The sequence below is a fragment of the Paramormyrops kingsleyae genome, chromosome 24 (genome assembly GCF_048594095.1).
Source record: "Paramormyrops kingsleyae isolate MSU_618 chromosome 24, PKINGS_0.4, whole genome shotgun sequence".
Lineage (NCBI taxonomy): Eukaryota > Metazoa > Chordata > Actinopteri > Osteoglossiformes > Mormyridae > Paramormyrops > Paramormyrops kingsleyae.
Genome location: NC_132820.1, coordinates 6,513,704 through 6,535,218, shown reverse-complemented (window position 1 = coordinate 6,535,218; position 21,515 = coordinate 6,513,704). Strand labels below are relative to the sequence as shown.

Genomic DNA, 21,515 nt, shown 5'->3' with positions numbered 1-21,515 from the left:
GGTGCCAGAAGTTTCTTTTTTTTCCCCCTCCCCTCCCCTCCCACCTTCCCAGATCTATTCGCTAAGTTTTTCCAGAAACAAAAAGCTCACCTGCAAGTCGAAGAATTTGCTGTAACGGCGGAAGATGACCTCGGTGCTGCCATCGGACCAGGAGACCTTGATGATGTAAACCTAGAAAAAGTGGGCGGGGCAAAGTGTTAGGTTTGGTAAAGCCAGAGGCGAATAGCCGCAGGATGTAGCTGAACGTGCCGGGGCCTGGCCGTTTCCGCTGACGCCTTTCGGGGTTTGAGATTTACAGCCGGTTGTGAGACGCCCGAGTTCGCACAGCGCCGTACTTTCCAGAACTTGGTCTGACCCTCAGACAGGGAGTCACATTACCCTACCATAAGGATAATGTATATTACAGGCCCCAAACCTGAACTCCCATCTCCGTTTCAACCAGGCCTGTGCAACACCAGTAGGACAATGGGCAACTGTCAGTCATTTTATTCATTAGACTGACTGGACGCCAAGTTGGAAGTAATTAAGACTACACGAGGAGCACATTTCCAAAAGTCACTCCGTCCACGGGATATGATTTCAAGAAAATATCCTTGCACTTCTGTCACTCTTGGAAATTCAATGAAATTTCTTCCTTGGATTACAGGAGGACTGAGTGAGTTTTGGTTCCCAGCACTGTAACTGTATGATGCACTGTATGACGAGGAAGCCTGACTAGGTCTGTAGATCACAAAAAAAAAATGGACTGAGTTTTTGTTTTTCAAACTTGCTCTTCATTACGTAGGAGCTGAGGAATACACTTGCTTTTTTCCCCTTAATAATTCTTTTTTTTCCCCACATTAACCAATTTTTACCTGGCAGACTGACAGCCTTCACAACAAATTTCCAGTGTAATTACGATTATAATTACATCAGTTCAGAGATCGGATAGAAACCCGAGTCACAGCTGAACGAGTTCCCACATTAAGGCCGAAAAATCTGGCATCAGAAGGACACTCGTAGCATACGATCTAATTTATCACCAGATGAAGTGGAAGGGCATGTCTAAACCTTCTTTACCTCTATCAGTTTAGCTACAGTGATGAATGCTAAAGGACAGAGATCACAGAGACCGCCTTCAAGCGCAGCCCCCCTGTCACCCAACCTCACTGCGTTTTCAAAGAAGTGCTATTATTTAACCGGTGACGCAAGAGCTTTTAGATATAAATACGATAAAAGCAAACATATTATTAGTTTTACTAGCTCTGATGTAAACAGGCGTCTGGTATCAGTAATTCTCCTGTTCAAAAATATATTTATTTATAATGTCACGAATGAGTGACGTTTCTGTCATATTCAAAACACGGAACTAGGAATTTCAATTTGAAATTATAAAGACCACTGTTGCGAAATAGTGGCACTGATGCACAGAAATAGGAAATGGAGGTCATGTGACGAGCTCTAACGTCAATCACTGCGGAACGCAGACCTCCTCGTGTCATCAGTGCATACAGACTTGTCACGCTGTCCCCGATACCGTGACAGACATCCTTCAGAATCATGGGATCCTTTCAACAAAATGTAGAACCCGCTTGTGCAATTAAACGATCAGCTTTGTTCAAAGAAGTCAGATGGGCACTGAGCTGGGAGGGGAAATGAACACAAACTTCAAGACTCTGTAATAAGCCACAGGAAATAGACACATTTAAATGGTTAAGCTTTCAATGATGCTATAATGTATCATTACACACCCATGTCAAGCACCTTGGGGTGACTGTTGTGAAAGGCGCTATATAAAAATAAACAATTATATTCAAAACATGTTTTTAAATACTTTCAGAAAAAGTACCGATTTGTACCTTTAGGGAGTACAATTGTGTGTCCCTAGGGCTGTACCCTCAAGGGTCTACCAATTGTACCTTTTAAGGTACAGAAATTAACTCTGAGGAACGTTTTGGTACCATTGGAGGTACAATAATGTTAATGTTTGTACCTGGGGGTACAAAACTGTGCCCTTTTTTCCAAGGGTAGAATTGCTGTAAAATATAAACAATTAATTGTTTACCACAATCATTTAAAAACAATATTGATGTATCGACGGGCAGGCTGCATCACTGGACAACAGTATTAACAGTTTTTCTTTGAGGCGCTCTGACACCGGAGACGGCGGAGAGGACGTCCTTCCACAGAGCTACGGATGAGGCGGGGAAGCTCACACAGTTGCCTACGGCGACGGAGTTCCCCACAGCCACTGCCCATCATCCCGAAGGCCACCCTGAATCTCACGGCTCTCTCTCCATACCGGCTTTTCCTCTTGCCTAATCTTCAGCCACCAGTGATCCAGAAAGGGAGCAACTCATCAGCTCGTCTTGGAAAAAAAAATTAGGCGCCGCTGGCCGTAGGACAAACACAAAGTTAAGAAGGGAAGCGGATGAAAAGCGAACGACGGGAAACCGCATGGCGATTGCGTCTGGCCGAGAGCTCCTGTTGGCTTCCGAGTCTCCGATCGCGGCCAGCTCCGGGCAGACGGTGCTGAAGGGGGCAATAAGGTCATCCAGGGATTTTTTTGGGGGGTGGGTGGGGAGGTGTATACGAGCTGGACACATTGGCCTGCCTTGGGATTATGGTGAGGCTAATGTAAGACATCCTTCTCTTCCCTATATCACACCTCTTTGGCGAAATGAAGAGACTGTCAAACTAACTCAAATAAAATTTTTCAGTTTAAATAGAAAGACTATACTTCCATGTAGACCACCACCCTAGCCAGCCGAAAATGAATTCTCCCTCCCGAGTCAACATGGTTAGACGTCCAGACCAGTAACAGCACTGCAGTCAAGGATTCAAGGGTGTAATTTATCACATATGCTAGGCATAGAGTCAGACTATAACCTAAAGTGAAATGCAAGGTGGTAAACTGCCATAATAAAAACAGCGAAAGCAAAAAAGACGTGAAAAGTAACAATATTATAAATATACAATAAATATGTACCATCAAACGTAGGGATTTCTGGGGCATAAAAGAGGTTTGTGAGAAGTGTTGATAAATAACCCTAAGTTTCAAAAAGCACACGGCACTGTTAACCAGGGAGAGCAGGCCGCCCACTAACCATAAAATAAAATACAATAAATAAAAATTCAGCACAACTTACTTAATACTTTAATGGATAAACATTTAACTAAGACTCATCTTACAATACGATATCGCGGAGTGTAATACATTTAACATAAGCTAATGATTCGCCATGAGATGAAGCGGATTACTTTCATACGTACAGGTTTACAGGCATGGTACTATCCCTGCCATTGTGGGCCAAGATATAACAGTTTGGTCATTATTCCACAACTCCTATAACAGTTCAGTTCGTAATAAATTACAGTTTCTTTATTAGCTTAAAAGTTTTTCCCCCCAATAGTACTGTCCAACCATAACCTGAACCAGCACGAAACTACTTTACCTAGTTTTCTTAACTTTGAGTAATTTATCCTGTTTGAAATTACAGATTTATTAGACTGCACTGAGTCGAAATGGCCAGCTCGGGTCCACTATTACAATATAATAGCTTAGAATCTAGATTATGATTGATGATTTTTTTAGTTTGATCAATTCTAATAAACCCAGCAAAAATACCGATTTACTTTAACAAACGTTTTGGCCACCAAACCACTGCATGACAAAGGCAAATACTGCTCCTGCTTCAAAACTAAGTCCAAAACCGGAAAAATAGAATAAAATGCCTCATGGGCGCTTTGCCCTGCAGATGTTGACTCACATGTGGCCCAAAGCAAATCGCCATCTAACCCCCTGCCCCTCCTGATACCAGATAATGGATGCCTTAAAACGCTACCCCACCATGTTAGGGCAACAGCCGCCCCCAGTCACGCCAGCAAAACCAGTGCATGGCTCCGTTTATTATATAATCAACATCCCGTTTATTACATTAAACCTTCCTTTGTTTCTGCGGTGTCACAGCGCGCCGACGTCTTATCGCTTTATTCTCCGTCTTACATCGCACTGGTGCCTACATGTAGTAGATACATCTTTTAAGCGTCGTCCACATTGTTAATATTACCATTTTGTTGTTTTTATGCCATTGACTTTATGGATTACATTCGTTTTCGCTGAAATTTGAAAGTGCAAGAACATGAATAACTGCAACAATAAGTTAGAAAAGCACGCCGATCACACATCTGGGGTCTAATTAATTAATTACCATAACTAATAAGTAAAACTTACATAGTGCTTGTTGGGAGTCCGTCTCTTTTGGACATCTTGGACAGTAACTTCTTGCACGGTCCGCCTGGGCATGCTGCAATCCTTCGGGGCTTTCGCTGCTTTAAAAACCAGAGTCCAGCTTCTCGCAGATCACGCCCGATTGCCAAAACTTTGCACATGCAGCCCCTGTGTCATCAATGGTGTGTCCGACCTTGGCTGGATCGGTACCGGCGGAGTGTCTGTCCCGAAATGGTCCCGTCAGCACGCGCGCATGCCGTGAGGTCCGCGTCGGACATGAATCCCCCTTTTTCTTTCTCCTTCTCTTCTCCTCGGCCGAGGTCGGTTTTGCAGTACGTGGATCGGCCTGCCCTGAACCGAACTCCCAGCCTATCCCAGCTCACCGACTCCAAATCTGATTTCGGGACGGCTTAAAGGAAACGTACTGCGGCACGGCGAAATCAACCAGAAGTCAACAATCGAGAAATGCGTCACGCTTTAACCTGGAAGTCAACTCTATTTTTAATTTGAACACGTAATGATTAAATTTTAATCTTGTGTTTTGTTATGTGCGATCAACTATTTTTCCCCCTTAAAACACCGATAGGGGGTGCCAGATTTTATAATCTCAGCATTTGATACTCATTAAGCTCGATTAGGTTTCCTCCAGGTACTTCGATTTCATCCTACAATAGCATGCGGTTAGGCTAGAATGCCTATAATATATGCTCTCCTGTATGCATGACCCCTGCAGTAGATTGTCATTCATTCAGGATGTTTCCACCTGACCAGCCAGTGACTCTTCAAGTGTTAGTTACTTTGCCGACAAGCACATCAGCCCATCAGAGCCTTCAAAGAAGCCATGCAGTTTACACAATGATGCTGATTTCATGTGGCCCAGTTCTACACCATTCTGAGGACCTGCAAGGTATCAGTTAAACTAAGAGTAGTTTAGGTAGCCCTCTCGTGGTAATGGTTGATCTGTTTGCTCTGCTTCCACCGTTTGTTTTTCTGCGTGACATACTGGCCGTCAGCTGAAACGCCCGCAAATAGCCTCTGGCTGTATTAAATCACCCGTGTATTCTATATCTGATAGGACATTGTAGTTCCTGTTTTCTTATCTAATACTAGAACCATACAGTCTGGCTCAGCAATCCTTTGATCATGGGAGTTTTACTCACACAAAAATGTTCATGACCAATCAGATTGTAGAGGAGGTGGGAACAAAACATGTAATTGGTTGGCCCCACCTCCTCTAGTCGCTCGGACCCAGCTATTCTAAAATCTGATTGGTTATCTCTCTGAACCAATCATTTTTCGTTCCGCTCTGAACATTTTTGTGTGAGCCAAAGTTGTATGTGATTAATTATCTTGATGAGTTTCTTTGCGCCGATTTTATTCCAGTCACTCCACTGTTCCTTATGATTGGTTTTATATCACTTCTATCATACAGAAATTTCCAGAAGGGCGGAAAACTGAATGGAAAACACTGACTAGGGAATATAGGGAATAACAGATGTTTTGCACAATAAAATGCAGAACAATTTCTCCTCTTAGGAGATGAGTGGTGTCAAAATATTATTTTTGATTAGAAACTGAAGTGGCTGCATTTAGTGTACTGGATGCTTCCAGGTAACTGGAATCCTTAACTGGATGTTCTGGGATAATTCACCTGACGGAGTAAATCTCCACTTCTTCCATTATCTCACCCCCAGACTGTAAGCAAACCACCATCACATTTATAATGCAATAGACCAATGTCCTTTTAAGGAATTTGCTCCTGTTGGCAAACATATACAGTGCAAAAAAAACTTTATTGTTCTTATTGTGAAGAAAATAAGATAGAGGCGACAACAGTGTTATATAACTCCGTGTTTAATCACCATTAACAATTTATAACATACATGGAACAACCCATTATTGTGTCTGGAGGGGTGGTAAACTATCAGCATTCATTACATCACCCCCCTTTTAAGTGAATGGTACACAAAAGGAATTATGTCATAAAGGTATTTGGAAAGAGGCCCTTTGTAAAACAACAAGAAGGTGTATTTTGTTCTGATGAATTAAATGCAAATGTTGAACATGCTTGTAATGGTTTTTCATTGGTATTTTCATAATGTTTGTTTTCCATTTGGACTCACTTCCGATGCACAAAACGCTGAATTATTTAACTACTAATCTGTCGCTTTTATCCTAAATTAAATAATGTGGATTTTCTGCATGCTAACGTACGTATAAAAGACCACCCACAAAGCCATTTCAAATATTTATTTTTAGTCGTGTTTTTAATTGTATACGTTTATTAAATGTTGCAGGAATTTCAATCACAGATTAACTGCGAGTCAAAACAAAAATTCCTCCAAATTGTTCAAACTTCAATCTCTGGCAAATTTCAAGTGTCGATCTTTATTAATTACAGAAAGAATTGCATAACAGCAACAAGACAGCTAGTACAACACACAACAAATATACACGCATGTTTAGTTAGTTGTACAGATGCTATGGTAACGTAAAGCTGTTTATTGGAAGTTTCTATTGCTTAATATTGTCACTGCTTTAACTGACAGCCCATCCAGGGTCTGACTCTGCGTTATGCCCAATGCTACGTGGCGTCAGCTTCTCTCCCGTTCACAACCCAGTCCAGAATCAGACATTGGAAGATAGATAGATGGTTACTAGTGTACGCATAATGGTTAACATTTTTATATAAAACAGTAGGTTGCCTGATTAATGGGTCCAGAAGCAGAATGATCTTCATGACAATATAATCTAAGTTTCAATGAGTCAGAACATAAGCGTAAAAGGAAAAAGATAATACTGTGAAGTGAAGAAAGTAAGATTTGTTAGTTAATTTTGTTTGGTTCTGCTAAAGACAAATCGGTGGCCTGTACTACGAAGCGGGTTTACTGGCTTATCGGGGTAACTTTGCGAGTAACTTGATGACGTGTGGTGTAACTTCGCGATTAACCCGTACTACGAAAGGTGGGTAAGTTATAGTCGAGGCATGTTGCCATGGCAATTTACGCTAAGTCTCAAAACTGCTCCGAGCAGTTTTTGTTCTTGGTTAAGTCGAGGTTTCTGCGTAAGCCAGCCCTATATGAGCACCGCCCCTCCAACTACAATTTCTCCGAAGACAATGCCGGCGTACCTGGATGATCCGTATGACATTGGCGCGCGAATCGTGTCGAGGGGCTCTCTCTGTTAATATGTATGAAATGGAGCCATGGCATATAATATGCATACAATGTATTAATTAATAACTGTTACAGAGAAAGTTATTCTGAAAACCCAAGGGGTGTGCATTGTTCCCTGTTGTCCACTGATCAAAGCACACTTCACTATAGATGTGCCTGTCTTGTCTAGTTTTAAAGTTATTAATCCATTCATGTATTGTCGACTGCACAGTATACGGATACATTCGAACATTCAAAATTGAAAATATAATTAAAATTCGCATGTAAAGCAATCTGGGAAACAAGGGGTGTGCAACAGTCGCCATGAGCCCAAAATACTAAACCACCATGTCATTACAGCTGAAAGGACCTATATTATATTAGCTATTAACATGATTTGGCACAAATCACAAAATGTTTTGAAGCGGAAAAATAATCGGTGTGCATCGATGTCTGGGTACTGGACATCACAATTCTGTCATTAAAAACGCCGACTTTACTTCCGTAAAGATATTAAAGCCAGAAAACTGAATATGGAATATGAGGCTAACATAACCGCGGTGACAGGTTCCTAGTCGTTTTCTCACTACACATTTGCTTCTGCTTTGTCCTGTTGTAAATCATTTAATTGTTTGTTAAACAGTGGCTCACCTTCTATTAAGTGTCATATGAACAGACACCTTTTTATTATTAGCTGTAAAACATAGAAACACGCTATTAAGTGGAGGCTATAGACACAACAAATCTTTCATAATGAGTAGAAATATAAATACATAGCCCTACCACTTGACATGATGTTCATCTTGAGTTGCTGCCACGTACGCTTTACTATTGCATTTGAAATCGGATCAGTTATTGTTAACATATAGATTTACATTATGAGTAACATTACAGTAATGGAACTTCACTGAGCATTACATTACTTAGCAGCATATAAAAGGTAACTTCTGAATTGTGTCACATGTATTAGCCTCTGTAATTATTAACAGTATTTCAATTCTTTTCAGAAAACACGTACTTCATAGTCTAATACTCGGTCGTGAGACATTTTAGACCACGTTTTATGACCGTGAAAATGTACGTATGCATTTTCTCCGTTGTCAATACGTTGCCAACAAGCCTGCCTGCTTTTGTTGGCTGCAGTGGTATTGGACTTTCTTTACAGCGTTGATTTAAACTTCTCATAACCCTGCATAATTAGCTTGCAGTCTTCCTCCGTGAAACATATGGAGGTTGCGCTATGAGTCAAACGGTGCCTTGCGCTGCCGAACATGCTCCATATATGTTAACGCGCACAAACTCCAATGCAGTTAACACCGATTTAACAAATCAACTTCTTAACTGGTGTCGTAGTACTGATTAGCCCCGATGGAGTCAACATGATTTTGTTAACCTCGCGTTCGCAAATTACCTCGGGGTTAAGTCTGATTTGGTTAAACCCCCTTCGTAGTACAGGCCACGGTAATCAGATAAACAGGAAACACATGTTCGACGAACATCCCTTCAAGCTAACAAACAAAGCCAGCTTTATAATTTGCGGACCGTCACCACCTTGTGGTACGTTGTGGTACAGCGCTGCAATTCCGATCAGGCGCCGTAATTTCAGGCCGGATTTTACAGCCCCGGTTGGCTCCTGGAGGCTTTGGTGCAACTGGAGACGGACACAGCTGATAGGTGAGAGCCAGCAATGAGTCGCAGCTAAAGCGTAAGGGCATTGCTGTGAGGGAGGGGCCTATATGAAGGGTGTAGGGTTTGAATGGTCACACATCTGCAGCTCCAGGTGGGAGGTGATTCCAGAGAAGCGCTCCTGCAGGGGCAGTAGGTAGCCCATGGCTTCCCCCTTGGAGATGTGGCCCACGTAACGGTATGGCCGGATGTTGAAGATCTTCACACAAGACTCTTTAGTGAAGGGAAAAACAGGGAAGAACATACCTAGTCGTTCATCGGTATGTCAACGACAAGTTGTATTTATGGTGGTTTATTGCACATGGAATCTCTGATCATTTGAAATGGATGAAATCATTTGTTAATGTCATGAACATAAGACTGAGGGTGATTATCAATACCAAGAACGCAGTTTGTGTTCTTGCTAACTTGCCTCCCAAGACTAAACTTGGGCCGTAATGAATCATGGGATTATTCTTGTTGGCAAGGATGCAACTGATGCATCCTCAATATTTGGGGTTGGGCGAGAATGAGATCCAGGGACACAAGACAAGAATGGTCAAGTCGGCTTGATAAACACCCTGAATGTTTGTACTTTATGTTAAATTTGCTTTGTATTTTAAAGTGTCGGGCTATACGCTAGCCTACCAAAAGTCACATGACACAATGACAAAGGGGCATAAGCATGAAATATGCTAATATTTTAGCTTTCAGGGAACATTAAAACACTGATAAGAGAAGAAAGAGCCCAATAGACCATCGCTGGGGTGGATAAGAATGTGGAATTAGGACAACGCCGTTCAAAGCCTTCTACAGCCACATCTGTCTACAAGCAGCATTTCTTTTAATGAGACTTTTTCACAACACATTAAAATAGTAATTAAAACTTTTGCCAAAACTGCAAATAACTACCGTTGTATCTTTTTTTGTTGTTGCTCCATCTCTATTCATTAAGGAAAAGGCATTTTTAATTTAGGTGCGAAACCTTTGGCTTCAGCAAGGCACCTCAAACTTTTAACGGTTTGAGGTTAAAAGCCGAGACAGAGATGGAGCTTAGTGATTCCACATATGGTCCTCCTTGGTTCACCATTAAAGTTCTGGGCATGCTCTCTACCAAATGCTGTCTTATTCACGTGTGTCCACATCAGAAGCTAACAGAGGCTAATGTGCAGATCATGGTCTCAGTGACAGCCCTACCTGACAAATGCCCGGCTTCAGTTTGGTCCACGTGTGGTTGGCATAGTTCATCCTAACCTCGACGCTCCCCTATACATTCACCTTAATCCCTTTAAACGCCACCCAGTGCCAATTCAGCAGTGATAGAAAGGCAATACTATGAATACAGCTGTGAGGTTTTTAAGTAACAGATATATCCTATAATCTATTAAGTGCTACAGCGAGTGTAAGAGCGCAAAGCTCTATTCCGTACAGCTCAGTGAGCAAATGGCAGGCGCCGATTTCACAGCTCCGACCTGAATTATAGAGCTTAACGCCATCATGGTGGACGGCATCTCCCTGCCTGCGGCTGACTGGCCCCCCCAGGGTGCCAGAGAAGGGGGCGTTGATGGCGGCGTAGTCGTCACACACCACGTCCACGGCCTTGTGGGTGCTCCCAGCTCTGCGAAAGGGGGGAATGCAGTTTCGGCTGGTGTTCCGGACGCAGACGGGCATACCTCTCCCTGGAACAATGTTCCGGCCTCCCTGCTTATCACAGACACTTCATTCTGTCTCCCTGTACGCTACCAGTCAAAAGTTTTTGCACACACTGGGATTTCCTACACCTGCATGGCACTCACTTAACATTTACTAAAAATATACTCAATATTCTTTGCTAACAAATAAATTTAAGGTATGTTCTCCATTTGAGTACCTTAATTAGCAAGAAAATTAATAGGACATCAGACATGCACTGTTACATACTCTTTCCATGTTATAAAGGAAACTTGTTTTATTTCACTTATATTTTCATTTATAGTTGTTCACTCAACTTTACAAAGCATAACAAGAATAAAAAATCCGCAGTTTATGAAATAAATGGAAAAATGCTTAAAAACCTGTGTTGTGCAAACACTTCTGACTGGTGGTGTATGTTTACTTGAAAGTGAGGCTGATATTAGTACTTATGTTTTTTGTAAACATAAAGTCGTCCTTAGACAGAATGCCCAGGACTTAATCATGTATGAGTCTTGCACAGCTCTCTGAATAGTGCTTTTTAGGGGCAATGTTGTGCACAGACATTTTGAGGGACAGGTGCTTGAAAGTGGGGGGTTGAGGACAGTGAGGATAAATTTTGCTGACCTTGGAGGGGTCACCTAGGTAAATTTTTGGAAATAGGAACTTAGAGACTCAGAAAAGGGGCACTTTTTTAGCTAGACAAATATATAACCTTGGACCTCCACCCCACAAGGGGGCAGCACGTATATGGAGGTTACCTCTCAGAGTTGAAAGCTCCACAGCCGAACCTGTCGCAGCCCCTTATTCTGTTCTGATGGTGACTGGCACACAGGGGATGCCAGGCACCGGGACCTGGGTGGGGGGGGGGCACATGTCAACATCGAAGAGCCGATTACCCTGCCCATGTATGCAAATTGATTCCAGAGCAGAGGTGGAAATTTCAGGTCCAGTAAGTACAAATCCAGACCAAGATTTTGTTCCAACCAACCAGTTGAGCACTCTGTCACTGTAACTCTTTATACTTAACTGGCTGGTTGAAACAAAACCATTGGTCTGGATTTGTACTTACTGGACCTGAAATTTCCACCCCTGTTCCAGAGGCTCCTTGCTACGGAACTAAATGGGGAGAACTGACATCTAGGCACATGCAGACTGTTCCCATCCAATAAAACAGGACAACGAAGAGGAGAACTCTGAAGGTCGTCACCTGGCAGACAGCAACGTCTCACCCTGGGACCAGCACACTTGTTTCTCAGGTATCTCCCCTGGCAGATGTATCTACTGAGTTGGCAAATTCCTCCGATACTGGTACAGGCCGCATCATACCCCCACCCACTCTGCCTGGATGATGTCCCACTGCCATCCCGGTTCGGCTTGGAGCTACTGCTGCTCCTGGTCACTTCTTTCCCAACCTTCTCATCTTCTTTGCCCTTTTGGGGCCTCCTTGGTTCGCTGCCGTCTTTCCTCTCGCTCTCAAGAGCGACACCTAAAGCTGGAGAAAGACCAAAGGTCTCACCTCTCGGTGTCGGCAAATTAAGCAAAGTGCAGCGTACGAAGATCTATTTACCCCATTAAAATAATAAGGCGAACTGTAATCATCTAAACATGTTCCTGTCCTGACCTGGTTAAGCGGTATGGATGGAGGGATGTATGAATTACATGGGCATACATGCCCCTTGGTCTAGATAAGCTTTGGATTGGTTGCTCACGTCCTGCCTAAAATAACGTTGTGTTTGATTTTCATTAACTACATTACCGCCGCGTGCGGCTCGTGAATTTCAATCACGGTGCTTTTCACCGGGAGCTGGTAGCCATAATTGAAATGAGCTGCGTATCACTGTGGATTAATCGCGTCTCACGGTCAGTGGCTATTCCTGGGACCTGCATTACCATGACGACCGAAAAATTTGGATGAATTGTTCCTAATAAGTTACCTTAGCGTGGCTAATCTGAGCAAATTCTGTAGACACAACAGCACAGGGCCCTCCTTTGTAATAATGATAGCTATTCCGTTCTTGCACGTTTTTTTTCCCAACTGAAAGCAAAGCCAAGATATTTAAAAAAATAAAACCAGGGTTCATTTGCTAATATGGTAGAGCGGTACTTACCATGCATCAACTGTCCAAATTTCTTTACAGACTTACAGAGGTGGATGGTCCAGGTCCAGAGAGTATAAATCCAGACCAAGACTTTGTTTCAACTAACCAGCTGAGTATAAAGAGTGAAAGTCACAGAGTACTCAACTGTTTAGTTGAAACAAAGTCTTGGTCTGGATTTATACTCTCTGGACCTGGACCATCCACCTCTGCTAATAACCATTTAAAATATTTTTTCTACATACAGTTTTCCACACTTGTGACTATAACCAGTTTATATTACTAATTGGTGCATTTATACATTGTAAAGCTAGTATGTAACTATAAGCATATTCACCAAACCTACAATGGTAATGTTGGCTATGACACATTTACTTACCGGAGGCTGAAATCATAAAAATTAGAATCAACTTCAGGGACATTCTGCCCGTCAGAAGGATACACCCTGCAACATGTAAAAACAAAACGGCACATTTTTTGCAGTCTTCCTAAAGCTTACCCATCAACTGGAAAGAAGGAAAGAGAGAAAAACGATAAGAAAGAGCTTCATTGATCTGGAAGGAAATTCTTGTGCCAGTGAAATGATCAGTGCAACAGAAATGGAAAGACAGACAGGAATGTCAATCACATCAACCTGAGTGAGGAAAATATTAAGACTGCTAAACTTAAAAAGTCAGGACTATAGGATAAAGTGCAGATATTATCCCGAAAAAGCTGTGTACACAAGATGCAAATGAGAATAGCAGCGGAAATTCTAAATAAATATGTTCAGCAACTATACAAATTGACTTACAGGTAGGAATGTCAGTGCAAATAGGCATTAGAAAATGATGCAGTAATAATATTAATAATACTCGCTTTTATGTCAGAATTTCTGAGAAGATATTTGCATGCTGATGGATTGGGAGCGTCGCAAGGCCTTACAGAGCTGTCAGTCGGTCCGCGATTTCAAAGCCGCCGTTAAACGAAACAGCTTCCTTACCGGACCGGAGCGTCTAGTCAGAAATGCTTGTGGAGAAGCACAATGGTCCGGCTGTTGGGATCCAGGTCCGATCCGGCCTGAATGTGCCCCCCCCTTGGGCCGCTGGATCTTTCTCCTGAGTCAATATTGATATTGGCGTTTCAAGACAAATATCCAGGGTTTTCTACTAAAAGGCTTCTTTTCAAAGGCCACAGAAAAAGAAAAAAAAAATCTAAAAATTCTGGTTCTGCGCACACAGTACTCTTGTTTAAGTGTAACTGAAACGTGATACGTCAGAAATATAATTACTGTGAAATAATGTATCGCCAACTTGATAAACTGAAATCAAGCTGAATGGTGATATGGAGCTGAAAAAGAATGGTATAGATGCTTAGTATTGACAGTCATACTGTAAGAATCGCTGAACTATAAAGACTTAAATACTGTAAGTATTATATTATAAGGGCAGCTATGCTTTATGGGCCATTGCGCTGTAAGGGCACATACATTCTAAGGAGTGTCATAATGTAAGTACCTCTACTTACGAACTTTCAGACATACGAACGAAGAGGACTGTAAGTCCAAACTTCTGTTCATTGGGCTCCCGTTTCCTGTCCGCAACATCAATTTTTTTTTCTGCGCACCAATTCTGCCTAGTACAACTTCTGGCCGCTACTCTCGCCGCGCTACAACGTAGCGTGCGTACTCCCAGCATCCTAGTTCTTTGTACTTGCGTATACCCTTAAAATGAGGTTAAATAATGACTTACGAACATTTCAAGTTACAAACGGCCGGTCAGAACATATCTCGTTCGTAAGTAGAGGAGCGTCTGTATTGTATAACTCCAATAGCAACCCTAACCCTAACCCTAAACCTAACCCTAACCCTCAGGAAAACAGAACAATAAGGACAATTGATGGGCGTCTGTGTGTCCCTTTTGTCACATTGGTAACCAGGCGTGAGGCAGGCTGTCTCCTCTCAGGCCATGTCAGCCTGTTTGCTCGGTATTGACCGTAATCACAGGGCGTCGCACAAGACAAAACCTGCCTTTTCCTCAGGACTTTGAATTTTATCGGACTCAGGTTCTTGTTTTTGTTGGACAACAGCGTGAATCCAGCAGCAGCATAATGAGTAAAGCAAATCTGTCTGACCATCTAAGCGTTGTTTAAATATCTAACACTGCCGGACCTAACGACTGCGTGTTAGTTCCATGACTGTGGGGATTATCCTAAGCCTACCCCTACAGTTCATGGTAAGAAGTGTCTTCTTTATGTTCTAAACTCATGCACACCTGTGGTTCCTGTTCTCTGGTCAGCGCTAACTGGAAGGTAGTCATCAAATTTGGTCTATTGTGTTAGAGAGATTTCATGCTGGGTGCATGAGTTGAGTTTTGTCAATTTACAGTGACCTTTAAAGATTGGCAATCAGCATCGCTCACCATTCAACCGACGCTAATAATATCCTACCGTGACCCAAAAGTGTCACCATCAGACCATGTTTTCTCACTCAGGTAACCATGTGGTGCTCGTCTGTTGCGCTTCTGAGCCCGTTCGTGTCAGCGCCGGCTAAGTCCACGCAATTTTGTGTACCGCGGACTGCAAGCATGGCGATGGGCAGACGGCGACGTGAAATGACACCAAAGTGTGACAGCGATGCCGTTCGAAACGTCGTAAGGAACAGAAGCCAGATGCTGTGGATCGACAAATCCCATTTGTAGGGGTCTGGCCTGCAGTTTGTGAACAGAATAACTGACAGGGATACAGTGTAGCTTTTTACAGTCCCAGGAGTTTGGATGGAAAGTCGGGGCACTGGTTGGTAATGCGGTACTCTATGAATATTAATGTGCGAGCGAGTCTGGAGGCAAAGACAGACAGACATTTCAGCCATCAGCTTAGATAAAAGAACATCTTTTACAGGGATTATGTTTGCTGAACTGATGAACCGTAGAGCAAGGACTTAGATATGTGCATGAAAAAGGGACACAGTTGGAACTTTCACCGAGAAAAAAGAAATATTATCTTTCCCTTTTGGTAAAATGGGTGTGTTGACTCGTTTGCCCTTAAATGGGCGCGTGCACATTTCCAGGAGTCCCACGAGGATCTGATGACATTTCACTTCTCTTCCACTTTCTTATGCAGCTCTGCGCTGCTGTGTTCAGTGAGAGTAAGGGAGCGGCAAGATGCCACAAGTGTTTCCTAGCAACAGTCGGAGCTGTTGCGCCCCCCCCCCCCCACCCCCTAACCACACCTTGTTTGCAGTTTTGCAGCAATGCACCACTTACCATGGAGCTGAAAGGCATTCGGATTCTCCCGACATCCTGCGCCCCTTACAGACAACCAGCCAATGACAAGTGACATTCAGGGCTCGCAAATTTAAAAGGGCAGAGAGCAGGAGGGGGTAGGGAAAGAGAGAGAGAGAGAGAGAGAGAGTGTGAGAGAGATTGAGAGAGAGACCCTCTGATGGTGAAGCAAAGCAATTCCACAAGAACTACTGAAAGATAAACGATAAAAGAAACGTTATGCTATTTCACTGCATTATAAACTGTGCAGGTATTTGGGAAAGGTGCCACTTTCCCCTGTTTGGAAGATGAGACGCGTCTCAGTCTGTCAGAAAAACAAACAAAATTTCTGACAGATTCGGTCCGGGCCCAGCACGGGGTGGTACCTTCCACAGGACAGTAATTCATGCCTACTTGGCCTGGGTTTATTTGTAAACATCTTTCGGGGACTGTGTAAGGGGATTTGTCAGGCCGCTGTCGGGCTGGCAGGGTGGGTGTGTGGTTTCTCCTGAGCTGTCAGCAGGGGGCAGCGTTGCACAAGCGAAGTATTCTGGTTATGCTTTTTTTTCCTCTCTTGGAACCCTCCTGAGATCGTGGGTGTGCTGTGGCTTTGTGACCACCCTGTACCGATTCTGACCTGCAGCAAAACTTGCGGCCGACCACGCACACACACACACACACACACACACACACACACACAAATTCACGTACACGGAGTTAGAAAGGTCAGCCGCCCAGGAATCCATTTTTAATTCCTACAAATAACGGTGGCTTAAATTCCACCAGAAGACGATAGGAATCGCTGCACGTAACCGCGTTATATTAATCATAATTAAAGCTCATCAAGAGGACCACAACAGCACCGATCTTATCAAAAAATAAAAATCAGTCACACTGTTTGCAGGATACCTGCGCACACTAGATATGGAAGCTCATTGAGCAAAATTGAATTTTCCTATTTATTGTAAATTTTTTAAATAATGAGAAATAAAATGAGGCACACATGCTGCATTGCTAATCAGCTAATAAAAAGAGGAAATTAATTCATGTGAACTTTATCAGAGTACAGAGTAAGGTACCCTGTTGGTAAACACGTCAGACATCACTGTTACTTCTTAATTATCTTGGCGTTGTAAGTACAGCTGATAAAGGAGAGAAAAGTCTTTAAGGGGCCATTTGCGTCAAATTGCTCAGCTGATGCCTTTAATGAAAAAAGTTACTTTCGGCAGTTTCTCACTGCCACCAAGAACTGAGCTGTACCCGAGTCTTACTGAGAACTGACAGTTTTGCACTGTAAATTATCTTAGACGTACCCGAGCCGTACCCTGCTAGCAGGGCCAACAGCGAACCCGAGCTGTACCCGAGCCGTTCCCTGCTAGCAGGGCCAACAGCGAACCCGAGCTGTACCCGAGCTGTACCCGAGTCGTTCCTTGCTAGCAGGGCCAACAGCGAACCCGAGCTGTACCCGAGCCGTTCCTTGCTAGCAGGGCCAACAGCGAACCCGAGCTGTACCCGAGCTGTACCCGAGCCGTTCCCTGCTAGCAGGGCCAAAAGCGTGTCCGAACCGAGCGGCTCGCGTCAGCTACCATCTGTTTGGTTGAAATGCACTGAGATACTGGTGAACTGCATTGATATGCATGGATTATCTGACAGAAAAGAGGGCATATTCTATGTATTATACATTATTAGTAATATCCTAAATATTAGTAAAATCCTAAATCCTAATATTCCTAAAGCAAATTTACTGAAGCTAATGCTAATTCCCCTAGCGTAACACAGTGATTCTACTAGACGCGTTAGCGGAATTTAGCACACAGTACATCGTGATGTACGCTGTGTGAACATTAAATAAGCATCTTTTTGGTTTTATGTCACTGTCGCTCTGGAAACCCCGAGCTGACCCTTCTGCAGTGAAAAACCAAATTGAGCTGGAACTGCACTGTAACTAGTCTCTCTTTGCGGTACGGCTCAGGTTCGGCTTGGTTCCTGTAAGGCAGTGGAAATGCGCCCCTTTTAGGTATTGCACCAGACCCTAATTTTGCTACCTGCTGTCGTTAAACGATTGAACTTTGCTGTAGTAAACATGGAATCTGAATGAGGCATGAGATTGACCAGGGAAGGCGTGAGGTTACCACAGTTGCGTAGGGTGGTCCCAGGCCACTGGATTTCCATACACTGCCGTGTCAGGATCAGCTGTCTATGGATCACTCTACTGCCAGCTTGTCTGAGTGTGATGGGTCAATACAGATCAGCCTGCGAACTCCTGGATGAAAGGAGGCCCTCAGGGGATGGATCCAGGCAGGGGCAAACCAAGGCCTAGGGCCCGATTGGAGCAAGGGCTGCCAGACAAAAGTCATTAGAAAAATAAATAAGAATAATTACACAAAATTCAAAATGAAAAATTAAACCATATCATATTGAGCAATGTTTTGATAACTCTACTAGGTTAGTAACAGATTACTGTCTGGTTGTATCCTATATGATATGCTTAGCTGAATAAGCAGGATATTGATGGGAGGGGGCCGAAAAAATTATGCCGGTTTTCCACTGCCACCGGGAACCAAGCCGTACCCAAGTCATACTGAGAACTGATGTTTTCTCACTGTGAATAATGTGAGCTGCAGTTTGGTGGAGGAAGGATAATGGTATGGGGGTGTATTTCCAGGGTTGCGCTAGGCCCCCTAGTTCCAGTGAAGAGAACTCTTACTGCTTCAGCAAACCCAGACATGTTGGACAATTTTATGCTTCCAACTTTGTGGGAACAGTTTGGGGAAGGTCCTTTACTGTTCCAGCATGACTGTGCCCCAGTGCATAAAGCAAGGTCTATAAAGACATGGTTGGGTGAGTTTGGTATATATGGAAGAACCTTACTGGCCCACACAGAGCCCTGACCTCAACCCCATCGAACACCTTTGGGATGAACTAGAACGGAGATTGTGAGCCAGGCCTTCACAGCCAACATCAGTGCCTGACCTCACAAATACTCTTCTGAATTCCCACAGACACACTCCAGAATCTTCTGGAAAGCCTCCCCAGAAAAGTGGCAGCTGTTATAGCTGCAAAGTGGGGACCAGCTCCATATTGATGCCTATGGATTTAGAATGTGATGTTCCTGTAGGTGTAATGGCCTGGTGTCCCAATACTTTTGTCTATATAGTGTAGTCTCTCTTCACGGTATGGCTTGGAAAAGCGCCAATATTGTCTGCCTAGTGTTCTTTGTCCGGCCGTTGGACAGGATCCGTGGGTCTTGCTGTGGAGGACAGCCTGGTCTAGCGCTGGGGGGGATGGGGGGGGCACAGCTGGATCCGGGAGATCACCGCCATTTACACCGTAACTATCATAGCAAATATGCAGCTCATTCCAACAGAGCCTATTAATTATCCACAGCGTAAAGGTCACAAACCCCAGACATAATCAACTCAAGATGCAGATGAAGTGTTTCGACACTTGCTGCGGGATAATAAAGCGTTTAGATGATGACCCTGTTGAAGGTGTAATTCACCAAACAATGACATCCACTCTTAATGAGATAATTTTAGCGTCATGTGTAGTTGGAAAGACAGGTGGCGCTGGACCCGTGGCCTAATACACCCCACGTCTACTGCAGGTTGCCGGTCGCTGGAGTTTTCCTTCCCTGCGACTCAAACCGGGATAAGCGGTTACAAAACAGACGATTGATATTTAACTTGCTTTTGCATAAAGCCCTATTCAGTACAGAGCACACGCTGCGGACTTAGAATGCTGATTGCATGGTTGGCCACTAGATGGCAGGCGATATTCACGAGAAGCCGATGCCCTCCGCTCTGCTGCAAGGTTGGTAAGCGAAGGTTAACCATGAGTCTCTCTCACACAAGAGAGCTATCTTATTTAAATTTGCTTATAAAGAAAAAAGATGCCTTTATTAATATTTGAATTCTCCCCCAATTCCCCCCCAGATGTTCCTACGTATTTGTTTGCTTCTCCCTTTAAATTGAATTTCAGTCCAACAAACAAGTCGAGGCGATCATGACTTGAATGAAAACGTAACGTCTCTCTTCCTGCAGATAACCAGCATCTCCCATCTCACTATGAAGAGGAGAAGATGAAAAAAATTCTCTAATCTTTTGATTACAGATTTACAGGATTTATTGCTTGGCTACATAGACAAAATAGGCCTACTTTATGTGCAATTTGTGAACTTATCTACAACAGGTTAAAAATGCTTAAGTGACTGTCATTTACAATGAATATGTTGTATGTGCACTTGAATTAAGATATATATAGTACTACAATACTTTGTAATACTTTGTAAGTGGAATACTAAGTGACCCATGTCTTTACAGGTCATATCCTGCATCGTTTGAACTAATTCGTGGATGGCTCATTAACAGACTTAACAGTCATATTAAACATTTCAATGAAAAACAAGCAAATCATGCATTTTTTTTCCATCCAAGAGATTAACCCTATCGTAGGTATGTGTGAAGTCCCTTTTGAGAGCGCAGGCTGAATGTATTTTTTTCCAAAAAAATAAAAAAAATCACTGCAGTCACACCTACTGAGATGAAATTCATTTGCTGCAGAAAGAGGCCAGCACAAGAAAGCTTTTCTGTGTCTAGAATTTTCTCTAAGTAACTGGCCCTGTTACCACTGGCGAATGCCAAGCAAACTGGCTGGCAGGACCCAAAGATGAGAGCGCACATGGGCACCAACGTGACGGAGGGCGCCCCCTGGATGCTCCTAATTGCCTTGCACGTCAGCCGCATACATGCCACACTCTGACATAAAAGACTTCTTAAAAAGGAGCTGAGTGTAGGGGGGCGGGCACCAGTGCAGACCATAATGGAGAGCTGTGTTTTTTATGGACTATGATAGGTGTTTTATCACGGATCTGCAGGCTGTTTGCCGCCCTCCACACACAGCTCGGCTGCTCACCTTGACTCCGCGTGACCGGCGGCCATAAATCCTCCCACATCCCAGCATTCACATGCTCAGGGAGTCACGCAGCGACACGCCGCCGGGGCCCGACATCCCCCTCGATGGGGGGGTGCTCTAGCCTCAAACCCGTGACGCCCCCGCCCCCTTTTCGGCGGGTCCGGGGCTTTCCGTTTGCAGTTTTAATTAAGCCAGATGCCGAATGACAAAGTGCTGGAATCTTTTCACAGTTTCCTCGGAGCGGAGATCCAGCAGTCCCAGAATGCTTCCATCTCCGGAGACGAAAAAAGAAACTTTTATTTTCTGACTCGGACACGTCCGTATCCAGTTCCGCTGTCTGTGCCCCTGCTGGATGCCTTCTTCCAGACTTGGCTCAGTGGGTTAGGACCCTGTACCTGCGATTGGAAGGTTGCCAGTTCAAATCCCAGGTTTGGCAGAGTGATTTCACTGTTGAGCCCCTCCGCGATGCCCTTAATGCCCCAGGGTCTGTTCATGCTTTTTCAAAAATGTACATTGCTTTGGGTAAAAGAGCGTCTGCTTAAAAAAACAAAAAAACAATGTA

General features: G+C 43.6%; 2 protein-coding genes across 9 annotated transcripts in view; both read right to left on the bottom strand.

Annotated features, from left to right (window-relative positions):
* Positions 1 to 5,140, bottom strand: part of sh3pxd2b (SH3 and PX domains 2B) — a 37,979-nt gene extending 32,839 nt beyond the window's left edge. Inside the window, exons 1-2 of one of the 7 annotated variants that reach the window (XM_023803540.2) lie at positions 4,214 to 5,140; positions 91 to 171 (exon numbers count right to left, since the gene is read on the bottom strand). In XM_023803540.2, coding sequence (XP_023659308.2) covers positions 91 to 171; positions 4,214 to 4,285 — 153 coding nt within the window. In that variant the 5' untranslated portion in view covers positions 4,286 to 5,140. The remainder of the gene's footprint in view (positions 1 to 90; positions 172 to 4,213) is intronic. The other 6 variants (XM_023803542.2, XM_023803539.2, XM_023803541.2 and 3 more) reach the window with 6 other exon arrangements.
* A 908-nt stretch (positions 5,141 to 6,048) lies between these two features.
* LOC111839564 (leukocyte cell-derived chemotaxin-2-like) lies at positions 6,049 to 21,120 on the bottom strand. Of its 2 annotated transcripts, none has more exons than XM_023803610.2 (7): positions 20,954 to 21,120; positions 13,659 to 13,897; positions 13,180 to 13,245; positions 11,912 to 12,196; positions 11,463 to 11,556; positions 10,503 to 10,648; positions 6,049 to 9,264 (listed from the first exon to the last, which is right to left on the bottom strand). In XM_023803610.2, the coding sequence occupies exons 3-7, from the start codon at positions 13,220 to 13,222 to the stop codon at positions 9,098 to 9,100; spliced, it is 735 nt and encodes a 244-aa protein (XP_023659378.2). In that variant the 5' UTR covers positions 13,223 to 13,245; positions 13,659 to 13,897; positions 20,954 to 21,120; the 3' UTR covers positions 6,049 to 9,097. The 2 variants fall into 2 exon arrangements, with proteins under 2 accessions (XP_023659378.2, XP_023659379.2); XM_023803611.2 differs by having other exon boundaries at positions 13,783 to 13,897.
* Between the last annotated feature and the right edge of the window lie 395 nt (positions 21,121 to 21,515).